This window comes from Parasteatoda tepidariorum, chromosome 6 (assembly GCF_982258835.1).
Source record: "Parasteatoda tepidariorum strain Cologne lab strain chromosome 6, Ptep-v5.0, whole genome shotgun sequence".
Taxonomy (NCBI): domain Eukaryota; kingdom Metazoa; phylum Arthropoda; class Arachnida; order Araneae; family Theridiidae; genus Parasteatoda; species Parasteatoda tepidariorum.
Genome location: NC_141760.1, coordinates 105,024,907 through 105,037,952, shown reverse-complemented (window position 1 = coordinate 105,037,952; position 13,046 = coordinate 105,024,907). Strand labels below are relative to the sequence as shown.

General features: G+C 30.7%; 1 protein-coding gene across 1 annotated transcript; it reads right to left on the bottom strand.

The window, feature by feature from the left end:
- Window positions 1–434: 434 nt before the first annotated feature.
- On the bottom strand, window positions 435–11,899 carry LOC107441057 (astacin-like metalloprotease toxin 5). The gene is made up of 6 exons (XM_071178309.2): window positions 11,760–11,899; window positions 8,763–8,818; window positions 7,194–7,269; window positions 4,752–4,866; window positions 984–1,162; window positions 435–706 (listed from the first exon to the last, which is right to left on the bottom strand). Exons 1-6 carry the CDS (start codon window positions 11,815–11,817, stop codon window positions 453–455), a joined length of 738 nt encoding a protein of 245 aa, XP_071034410.2. The 5' UTR covers window positions 11,818–11,899; the 3' UTR covers window positions 435–452.
- Window positions 11,900–13,046: the final 1,147 nt, after the last annotated feature.

Here is a 13,046-nt window from a genome sequence, read left to right as displayed (position 1 = left end):
ATCTTAACCAATCGAAATCTAATTTATTTCACTTTTTTTTAAATTCTAATTCTCAGGTATTATTCGACCGATTTCTTGTAAAGTTTGGTCTTTTTCCGTTTAAAATTACATTCTTCAAAATGATGCAAAAATTTATATAACTTATAATTTAAAGTTTATTCTTCAAAATTCATTATTATTTATATCATTATTTAATTTATTCTTCAAACCTTATTATTATTTTTATTACTTTAAATTAAATTAAGTAATTTTTAATAATTAGGTAATTAAAAGCAAAATGCTTTCCTTCTACGAGTATTATCTCTCATATTTTCGAAAGACTTAATGAACTATCAGTAATTGGAAGGCAAAGTCTTGAAGATTACGGGACAAGAATTGTTTTTATTTATTAATAAGAGACGTATGAACCAAATTAAATTGTAGAAACTTCGAGGTTTCGAAAAAAAGAACATTTATTTTGGTTTTTTGTGTCTTTGCCATGGTTCGTCACACCAGTACATTTTGTTGATTCGTTTGACGTCACTTGCACTTAGTCCTGGCTTGTCGTAAGTTTCGTACAGTCTTACTCCAGTCTTGGCCACCATTGTGTTCGACTTGTTGTCCTTGGAGAAGGCCGTATTCCCGTACAACATCACGGAATTGTAGTCAAAAGTATCATAAAGTGTATTCTGGGTAAACTTCAGTTTCGTAAACTGATCTTCCAATCCTGAAAATGATTAATAATAAAAAAATTAAAAAAATGATTTAAAAAAATTTCATTTTTCATTAATAAAATGTACAGAAAAAAAGTCACCAATGTGGGAATAGTAATTATCGACAATGTCAACTATGAAAAGGTACTATGAAAGGTACTTCATCTATGAAAAGGTACCTCAACATAGAATCGAGTTAACATGTCTTATAAACTAGTGAATTGGAATTGTATTTTTGTGTAGTGGTAGATATACACTACAGTATACTACTATAGTTAAGTAGTGACTTACCTGTTTTGATGTTGTCCCAGTAAATGATAAGATAGTCATCTCTGTCCGATCTATTCTGTTCATGGTAGAATCCCAGAGCATGTCCCAACTCATGAACAATCGTCCCTTTGAAGATGCACCCAGGAATGGAGAGAGAAACAGGTTGAGCACCACCCACCATACCAACATGCGAATAACACCTACAGGGCGAATTTGTAATGTAGAGATTTAATATTTCAACAGCTAGAAGGCTTTGCTGACCAATCGTTATGGTAGCCGCTCAATCTCCAAGACAAAATTTCTGATGGTTTTTCCGTGATGGACCAACATGAGTAAGATGATAACCATCATGAGCATCAAAAACCATCTTACTTTTATGATGGTACCATCAAGACTAACCATCATCTCATATTAGGAATTGGAACAAATTTATGTTGGACCAACGTGAACAAAATCACCATGATTTGATGGTATTTTTCGATGGTCCAACAAAAAAAATCCATCAAGAACCAACATGGTTTCATGGTATATTTTGATGGTCCAACAAAAAATTAATCAGGAACCAACATATTTTGTTGGTTTCCAACTTATATTCCATCAAAAACCATCTTTATTCCTGATGGTACCATAAAGTCTGGCCATCAACTCATGTTAGGAATTGGAACAAATTTATATTGGGCCAACATAAACAAAACCAACATAGTTAGATGACATTTTTTAAAAAAAACAATAGTGATCGCCATTGCTTTTTTTCCCCTAAAAGTTGATATTTAAACAAAACAAAATGAACGATTAAATTGGTTTGGAAATAATTAATCGTAGTAAAAAAATATTAACTTAAACTTAAACTTAAGAATAAAGAATAAGTGAGACTATAGAGCAAAATAAATGAGAAGTAATTTTACTCGGTAGCAATGTGGAACGATAACTTTATTTCGTTTAATTGTTCAAATTGGAGAAAGTTTTTTGATCTTTCTTGAGCCTTTTATATTTTCTTTAAAAAAAGACTCTTGATGTATAAGTTAATTTATAACCGATATCATCTTATTTCTCTCACTTTTTTTTGTTTTATTTATTAATGTTTTGTCACTTGATGTCAAATCAAGTGAGTAAAAGCTTATAAAATGAAGATTTTGGATGAAATAATTTAATTTTTCTACAGCGATGGACAAATAGTCATCATTTAAAAGGAAGAAAATCACGAAAAAGCAATTAAAATTGCTATAACTTTAAAAAACATTTGAACTTCATAAAAAAAAATTTTTTGCTAAGTTTTTAAACGAAAAAATCTTTTTCAGCATGTCAAATTTCAACCCCATAGTTGCATTACACTGTTTCGCGTGCAGCGATCCGCATGGAATTTTTCTTTACAATTTTAACAACAGTTTCGATAATAGTTCTGGGATTAATTATCGATTTACTTAATCGTAATCCCTGAGCCGCGATGGTGCAGGGGATAGACCGTTCAAATTCCAATTAGATGAACCAATTTCGGATCCCAGTCAATACGAATTTCGCATCCCACTTGCACCGACAGTGATGACGTGAAATATCCTCAGTGGTAAACAGATCATGGGTTAGAGTCCCCTAGCAGTCAGGCTAACTGTGGGAGGTTCCCGTGGTCTTCCTCTCCATGTAACGCAAATGCGGGTTAGTTCCATCAAAAATTCCTCCACGAAGGCAAATTTCTCCCAATACTTGATCCTGGAGTTCCCTAATTCTTAAGTCCCCTTACGAGGCTACGTAGTTTAACATTAAAAGTCGTGGAACCAAAAATTGGGTCGGCTGTTCAACGACGGTTATAAAGTCGTAATCACTGCATATTTTTCCAAACATTCTTCAAAGTATTACCCAGGTCTAATAGTTTTTGCACAGCGAAACAGAATATAACTTAAATTTGAAAGTCCAAAACTTGCGAAGCTTGTGGTTTTTTAATGTAGAGAATTGTTTCGATTATTATTTCATGTATTATTCAAGTAACTGCTGAATTTTATGACATCTTTCGATGGGCAAGCGTTGTAGACTGCATTTTGATTTGCATGATATCCTGCACAAAATAGTTTTTCGCAGTGTTAGTAAATGCTGTGTTGGGGAAAAATACATTTGTAATTTTTTTCAATGGGAAAATTTTCGAGTGACCCTAACATTCTTTCTATTAAGTTGAAAATATCAAAATTTTCTCTTTGATTATAAAATTCCTTATAAAAAAGGACCTTATAGGCATACAAAAAAAGCCTTATAAAAAGGGTCTTATAATAAAGGAGCAAGTGTCTCTATCGATCATTCCCTTTTAAAAGGACACCATACCACGGGGAAAAATTTTTCTTCTCAGATTCTCTTTCACATCAATAAGCAATTTAAAGTACAGAAAAAGTGAGCTAAGACAAACCTAAATTCCCTTAGTAAAATAATTCTTTACATATACTGTAAAGAGTTTTTCAAAATATCAAAATGAAAACAAGTTATGAGAAGATAACTTAGAATAACGCAAATGAGAAGTTCTTTTCCAATAATTTGTTTGCATTTTGGCATTTTAGGGAAAAAAAATTTTAAGCAATTAAAACTTTACGGTTCACTCTAGGGTTTGTCTGAACTCTCTATACTTATTGAGGTGAAAGAGAATTTGCAAAGAAAACTTTTTCCCGTGGTATGGCGTCCTTTTAACAGAGTATTATTTGATAAATAGTAAATAACGTCATCATTTTGTTTTATTGAAATACAAGCAAAAGAACATAAATAAAGTATGATAACGATGCAATTGGGTTGAAATTTATCTTGATGTGTATTGATTACGAAGCTCCAACAGATGGTGGAATGTCATGGTTATAATTCTCGATTCAATTATAGGCAGATGTCTACTATCTATATCTCATCTTATAGGCGTCACAGGAGACTAGTTTTTGTTGGGAAAGATATTAAATGACGCATTCACAATCGTTCCTAAATTTCATGCACAGGAAAAAAATGTTCTTAAATACGTTAAAAGTCGTCAAAAAAGAGTAATAATTTTGTTCACTTTCTTATTTTAATTTTAATTTCTTTTTCTTGTTCTTATTTTCAATTTTTTCTCTACATTAGTCTGAAATATTGCAGGGGATTTTTAAAATTTTCGAATTATTGATGTTGTTGTTGTTAATTTACGTCGCACTAGAGCTGCACAATGGGCTATTGGCGACGGTCTGGGAGACATCGCGGAGGATGATCCGAAGACATGCCATTACAATTTTGATCCTCTGCGGAGGGGATGGCACCCCCGCTTCGGTAGCCCGACGACCTGCGCGCGAAGTCGAGCACTTTACGGTAGCACAGTTCAACGAGGACCAATACCGCACACCCTCGGTCCCTACGCAGACTGATCCAAGTGGTCACCCACCCGCACACTGACCGTAGCCAGTGATGCTTGACTTCGGTGATCTGCTGGGAACCGTGTCTTAACGATCAGTCCACTGTGGGACTCAAATTATTGAAGGTGACGTATATCCGTAATCCCCCCCCCCTGCAACTGCGCTCATACCTGGTGGTAACTACTTATTTGCATTTTAAAAATATGATGCGCATAAAAAATGGCTGCTCTGAAACTAGTTACTTATATTCTTTATACACATATTATGTGAAAACTTTTTTCACCAATGAATAACAATGGAATGAAAATGCAGTATCTTTTATTAACTTATGCCTATAAGAAAAACGTTCTTAATCTAGCGGACCAAGTGGAAACAAGTAGTATATATTTTTTAAAGACACCATGGTGTTCTTCTCTAAATTATTATATCAAAATGAAAGCCTTACCCTTGTCCTGTAAACAAGCGGATGTAATTTCTTTCCAAAGTTCTTTTTATGAATCTGACACATGATTTGGTTTCATAATCTTTCATGGCTTCCAAGATTAAAGCTGTGTGCTTCTCTATTCAAATGAAAAAATATAGACCAGCATTTAAGTAAAGAAACTAGTTTAAATAAAAATAAAACAAAAAAGAAATTTTTAATGATTAATTTTTATTAATTGATTTAATACTGTTTGAGTTTTTTAGAGATCTTGAGTTTTTTTGAGTTTTTTAGAGAGTTTGAGTTTATTAGATCAAACTTTATGCAAGGTTGCTCCTTAATAATATGTACTAACATTTATCATAATAATGTACATCATAAATATGCACTAAAATTTATCTTTTATATGGAAAAACATTCTTTTACATGGACCTTTGGAAAAACGAATTTTATAATTGTGTGCAAAAATCTCTCAACTCATTTAAAAACATCTCGAGCTATGGCAAAATACGCAAAAAGTAAAATTAACGTTCTACGGATCAAACTATGGGGACCATATTTCCTAGATTGTGACTATTTCCTATATTTCAGGGATCCAAATTCAGTATCTTTCGGTAAAAAAGAGTGTGATTTCGTTACTTAAAATATCGTCTGCACTAACGAATTAGCATAATTGAGGTCACCCCCTCGAACTTTATGATTAGTTCGAACCCTTAAGATTAAGTGCTAGAACGTGAAGATCCGATCATTAGATCAAAAGTTATTCAGGATGGTTCGTTTTTGGCGCACTCTACATTTTAACTTTCTACTGAAAAGTATTGCCTGGGAGAAATGAATTTGCTGTAAATATAGTAGCGGAGAGGGGAAAAGTGTGGGAAATGTGTAACCGTGTGACGCCTATTTTAGTTACAAATAGTATAAGTGTCACATGGTTACGCGTAGCATTGCCCATCAACTGTTACAGCATCTTCATAGAAATTCACTAAATTTTTTCGTGGATTTTTTAAAAAAAATTCTTTTTTTTAGCACAAACACGTTTAGTACCTGTCAACTATTGCTTAAGTAACTAAAAATGCTTTAAATTTTCTAGCAAGATAGCAGTAACCTCACTTTTTCTACTTTAGTTAAGCCAAAACAAATCGCGATATTGCCCAGTTTATACAATTCAATGCATCTTGTATGTGTACAGTTTTAGTCAAATGAGAACCTTGAAAATTAATCAAGCTGTATAATTTTAATTTATTTTATAATAGTTGATGAACAGCCGACCCAATTTAGGGTTTACAACTACTAATGTTCAAATCAGTAGCCTTGTAATTTACCTAACCTAATGCCCAACCTAATTACCTTGAACCTAATCCAGAAGATGTGGGAACTCCTGGATCAAGTATTGGGAGAAATTTTGCCCTCGTGGAGCACTTTTTGATGGAACTAATCCGCATTTGCGTTACATGAAGAGGAAAACAACGAAAACCTCCCACGGCTAGCCTGACGCAAGGGGACTCTAATCCATGATCCGGCAACCACTGAGGATATTTTACGTCATCACTGTGGTCGCTGCAAGCCGGATGCAGAATTCGTATCAACCAGCCATCGCTGGGATGAGAACCCGGTTCACCTCATTGGAAAGCTAACGCTCCACCCTCTGAGCCATTGTGGCTCAAATTACATAATTAAATACAGACTAGATACTATACTCTGTTGCAAGTTAAGAAAAAACCATTATCCCAATTTAGAGAGCCAGCTTGCATTTAAGTGCACGCCAAATGGATGCTAAGCTCCCAGCGCCAACATATATCAACATCGCCAATTCTCGAAGCGACGTTGAGCAGCCTTCTTTTCGCTTGCTTTCTTAAATCGTGCGAAATGAGGAAAACAAAATTTATTAAACTAAAAAAACTTTTTACTTTATTTACATGAATTAATGAAAATTATATCTTAAAATCGTAACGAATATATGTCTTTCTCTTCACATTTAAAGAAACTGATGAAGGAATAATAAATATTGTTTCTTGCAGACAATTTTCTTCTACGACGAAATAAAATAAAATAAAAAATTCCCATATTAGATTGGTTAGGGTCATGTCAGTAAAAGACGCGCCATTTTTAGTGGTCCAATCAAATCCAATGGTCCTGTAACGTCATACAGTTGTTTATTTTTCAAGAGCGAACGTTCTCGAAATATGTCACCCAGTCCAGGATTCCAGTGAAACTATAATCCTTTTGCAATAATTCTATAATATATCTAGTAAAAGATATCGCGAATTAAAATTCTGTCTAAAGAGTTTAACTTTTAAAAGCTTTTGTATTGTTTTTGAAAGCGTATTTGTATAATTTGATAACTAAATAAAACGGAACGATACGTAGTCGCCGATGATTACTTAAATCCTATACCGCAAATGGTCTATTCTTATCTTGCAACAGAATATAGTAGTCTTTTCAAAAACTGAAGGGAAAAAAAATCACCTAGTGCAGGATCAATTACATAAGCAACGTCTCCTGCAGGCCATCTCAATTGAAATCCTGGAATCGCATTTTTATCCTGTAAAATAAAATAATCCCGATATCACTCTATTGTTTTCAAGAATTGATTATGCAAAAGTCTATACACGATGTTCTGTAATCACCACCCTTAAGACGACGCTATATCTCATGAGAACGTAAATTCTCTTTCACCTCCATAACTTATTTAAAGAATGGAGAAAGTGAGTTTATACATACTTAGAGTAAGTCATGGAGTTTCAAATACTGAAAAAAACAGCAAAATGAAAATAAATTATGAGTAGATAACTTATGATTGCGCAATGGAGAAGCTCTCTTTTAATAATTTGTTTGCATTTTGATATTTAAATTTTTTATTTCAACAATTGAAACAACATGGCTTACTCTAGGTTTGCCCGAATTCACTTTTTCTTTCTTTTAAATTTTAAATTATTTATGGAATTAAAAGAGAATTTGCGAAGAAAAGTTTCTCCCGTGGGATACAATATTTTCTAAGTTAAAATTTTTGATGGTAATCATTGATGGACCATCAATAATTCCATCATGAACCATTATATTTTTGATGGCAATCAACATAAACAATCATCACCCCATTGGAGGAATTCGGACTGATTTATGATGGTCCGACATAAGAATAACAAATTGTTTTGATGGTTTGTCCATGTTGAACCATCAGAAATTTCCATCATAGTTTCTTAGAAATCAAATGTTAGAACGATTATGAACCCCCATCATTCTAATGTAGGAATCTGGACTGATTTATGACGGTCCAACTTAAAATTTGTTTTGTTTAATTGTTTTAATGGTATATTCCTGCGAATCAACAAGAATTCCAATTAAACCATCACAGAAATGTACAGTTGGAACCATCATGGACCGTCACGGATCTTCAAGGATTATTGGTAAATGAGAATCAAACTTCTCTTGATGGTTAACCATCATTATTTTAAAGTAGCACTTTCCATCATGGAATGATGGAAGCATGAAATGTGATGGAATCAGTTCGAATAACTACATTGGGATAATGGTTGTTCATAATCGTTCCATTAGATTTCTACGATACTATGAGAACTCCATTAGATTTCTAAGATACTATGATGGAAATTCATAATGGTACAACAATGCATTTTCATGATTTTTAATAAAAATTGTTGGTTCAGCAGGAATATACGAACAAAACAATTCTTTTTATGTTGGTCCATCAAAAGTCAGTCCGAATTCCTACATTGAGGGGATGGTAAATGATCATTCCAACATTTTACTTCCAAAAAACTATGATGGAAATTTCTGATGGTTCAACATGGACAAACCATCAAAACAAGTTGCTATTCTTATGTTGGACCATCATGAATCAGTCTGAATTCTTACACTGGCTCTCATGTTGGTTATCAATAAAAATATAATGGCTTGCGATAGAATTATTGATGGTTCCATCAAGATTTTGCTGGTCCATCAATGGAAAACCATAAAAAATTTGACTTTGTTATGCATTGAGGGTGGTCACTGTGTAACACCCCATTATATAAAACTTACATTCGGATCGACCCCCACCATATCTCCTCCAAACAAATCTGGATTTTCCATGGGATCTGTAAATAAAATAAGAATACATTATTTGGAGCATACAAAATCGCTCTCATTCGTTTTCTATTGAAAAAGGCTCATTTGGCGACATTAAAAATTAAAATAGTATTACTGAAATAAATCAAATAAGGAGTAAATAAAACCATCATGTTTAGAACACTTTAAAATTTTACTCTTAATTAATTCATTAAAATTAGATGTGTGAAATATTTTAATACTTAACTGAGAAAAAAAGTATAGGTAAAACCATCGGTGCTTCTGGCTCTATGGGACAGTCGAAAAACTCAGCAATTTTAACCGATGAGCTTTGGTAATGAGTTAGGTAAAATTCGAAATAAAATATGGACTTACAATCTGCGATTAAATTTAGTAAACGTGGTAAAATTTGGTTATTTAATTATGATACATTAGAGCATTGCATAAAAACCATATATTCGGTAAAATTTACTTTTCAGATTTGTATTTTTTTCTAAATACAGTTTTGAAAATAAAATTATAATAATTTTTAACTGTATTTTTACAACAAATTTTAAAACCAGAATTGCCGCTAAACTGTAATCCTATCAACGGAAAAATTACCAAATAAACTCGTTAAACGCTTGCATTTTGGCTGTAATAAGCTAAAATATTTTGGTTAGTAACCAGAATTACATTCATAATTCTGGTTAATTACCAGAATTATAATTTTTTTACCTGAAATGTCATGAGTTATTACCGTACAGTACGATAATTTTATCAGAATGTTTTTCTCATTCTGTAACTAAATCAATATAATATTAGCTAATAATGTTGCTAAATATTAAGTTGAAATAAAATTTATGTATAAATTTTTTTTAAGATAAAAATTTAAATATAATATAAAACTGTCTTACATTTTCTCCAACCTTGCCTCCATTTTTACTTGATTTATGCATTAAAAAGTCCAAAGCATGTTTCAAATAATTACTTGGATCATTATTATGCCAGCATTATATTTGAAAATTATTTTTCCTTAAATTTTAGAGCCACTTCATCTGAGTAAATATTTAAGAAATAAAATATGTAATCTTTCTCCATTGATTAAATAAAGAAATAAATAAAAAATAATTTTAATTGCACGAAACAAATTTTTAAGTTATTCTTAAATTAATTGAATTTATTTAAAATACTCTCCACACACTATTAAAAAATAGCTCTTGAAATAGACGTAGGACAACAACAACAAAAATTCCTTAAACATTTTGTCTAAATTTATCTGATTTATTGAGAAAAATTAAAAAAATACATAAATTCATGAGTTTTATAATTACAGCTAATATTGCTATTTAAACGGCATTATTTTGAAATGTTATTTAAAACAAAAATAATATTTTAAGGAAAAACTACATTATTTTCATAGTTTACTATATTTACAACTATTTTTACAAATGTAGTTAACCACCACTACTTTTTTTTAATGAAGTGACTACGAACTACTTTGGAATTGTAATGACTACTTCGCTATTTTAAGGAATCGAACTTTGCTTTAGAAATTAATTCACACCTGCATAATTTACACTGTTGGGGAAATTAATTTACACAGCAGGGGAAACAAATTTACACCTGTATACTTTATACTGCTGGAGAAATTAATTTGCACCTATATAATTTATACTGCTGAGAAAATTAATTTACATCTGTATAATTTACACTGCTGGAAATTAATTCACACCTGTATAATATACACTGTTGGAGAAATTAATTTTTACCTGCATAATTTACACTGCAGGGGAAATAAATTAATTTACGCAGCAGGGGAAACAAATTTACACCTGTATACTTTATACTGCTGGAGAAATTAATTTGCACCTATATAATTTATACTGCTGAGAAAATTAATTTACATCTGTATAATTTACACTGCTGGAAATTAATTCACACCTGTATAATTTACACTGTTGGAGAAATTAATTTTTACTTGCATAATTTACACTGCAGGGGAAATAAATTAATTTACGCAGCAGGGGAAAGAAATTTACACCTGTATACTTTATACTGCTGGAGAAATAAATTTGCACCTATATAATTTATACTGCTCAGGAAATTAATTTACATCTGTATAATTTACACAGCTGGAAATTAATTCACACCTGTATAATTTACACTGTGGGAGAAATTAATTTTCATCCGCATAATTTACACTGCAGAGGAAATAAATTAATTTACGCAGCAGGGGAAACAAATTTACACCTGTATACTTTATACTGCTGGAGAAATTAATTTGCACCTATATAATTTATACTGCTGAGAAAATTAATTTACATCTGTATAATTTACACAGCTGGAAATTAATTCACACCTGTATAATTTACACTGTTGGAGAAATTAATTTTTACCTGCATAATTTACACTGCAGAGGAAATAAATTTACACTGCTGAAGAAATTAATTCACACCTATATAAATTATAGTGCTCAGAAAATTGATTTACATCCGTATAATTTACACTGCTGAAGAAATTAATTTACGCCTGCATAATTTACACAACCCATAATCCGTCTACCACTGAGGATATTTCACGTCAGCACTGTGATCGATGCAAGCCGGATGCGGAATTTGGTATCGACCAGCCATCGCTGGGATTCGATTCCGGGGTCACCTCATTGGAAGGGACATTTGGAATTACTTTTAACACATTCCTTTTTTTAATAATAGCACACTACACTACAAACTGCGAGAAAAAGTAACGACTACAGTTGTTTCATTACTTCTGACCACTGTATTTAAGTGTATATATCGGAAAATGTTACTTTTTATATATATATATATATATATATATATATATATATATATATATATATATATATATATATATATATATATATATATATATATATATATATATATATATATATATATATATATATATATATATATATATATATAAAGTAACATTTTCCGATCTAAATATAAAATAATTTAAAATTACCATGACTGAGTAGAGGCACCGCAGTGGCCGTTCCCACAAGCAGCAGAAGGAGCAGCATGTTTTTCTCTCTCTCTTACTTATCAAAGAAAAGCCCCAGTTTAATAAAATTTATTGATTTCTTATTAGAATTTGAAAATAAAAGAAACTGATTAGCTACTAAATCACTCTGGGAACAAAACCACATGATGCAAATTCTGGAAAAACAAATAGATATAAGTTACATGCCAGTGTTTCAGATTGGAAAATCATACTTTTATACCGAATGGTGAAAACGAATAATTAGATTACAAAATTATTTTCAAATTTTTCTCATTTATTCCTAACTGAGAGAGAATTCAAAAATTTCGCGAAGATATTAGAAACAAAAAATTTCCAAAACAGCATTTTTTTTCTTGTTTTTCATTTAGAAATGTATTTTCCGAAAAACATTTTCTCTTTAGTATTTTTAAAGATTTCAACGAAATTAAACGAATAATTACAGTACAAAATATTTTCAAATTTTTCTTATTTCTAAAACTGAGAGAGATTTTAAAACTTTCTGAAAAATATTAAAAAAATAAAAATAAAAAATTTTTCTTCCAATTTTTACAATTCGAAATGTATTTCCCGAAATATATTTTCTCTTTAGTATTTAAAGATTACGACAAAAGAAAACGAATAATTAGATTACTGAGCATTTTCAATAAAATAAATTTGAAAAAAAAGTTATTTTTATTTTTATTTTTACAAAAGTATTTCTTAAAATATATTTTCCCTTTAGTATTTTAAAGATTTGGACGAAAGGAAAAGCATAATTAGATTACAAAGTATTTTCAAACTTTTCTATTTTTTTTCTATAAATGAGAGGGAATTTAAAAATTTCTGTAAATAAATTCGAAAAATAAATATAAAAGAAACGTTTTTTTTTTTAAATTTTTGCTTTCAGAAATGTATTTCCCAAAATAAATTTTCTCTTTAGTATTTGTATATTTTCAATTTAGTATTTTAGTATATGACGAAGAACAGAAATTCGCTTAAATACAATGTTATAGCTATTTCTAAAAAGTTTAAAAACCTAAAAGTTTCTTAAAAGTTTTAATTAAGTTCATATTTTATAACTAAAATTATTTTTTAAATCTCAAAAAAAATTTTTTTTATTAAACTTGATATAAATTGATTGTTATACTCATATTCTGGCCAAGACGCATGTAACGAATTAAACAAATTTACTAGTATAAACAAATTTCGTAATAAAAATACATACATTTTGGTAGAGTTTTATTAACAGGTTTTTAGGTCACAAATTTT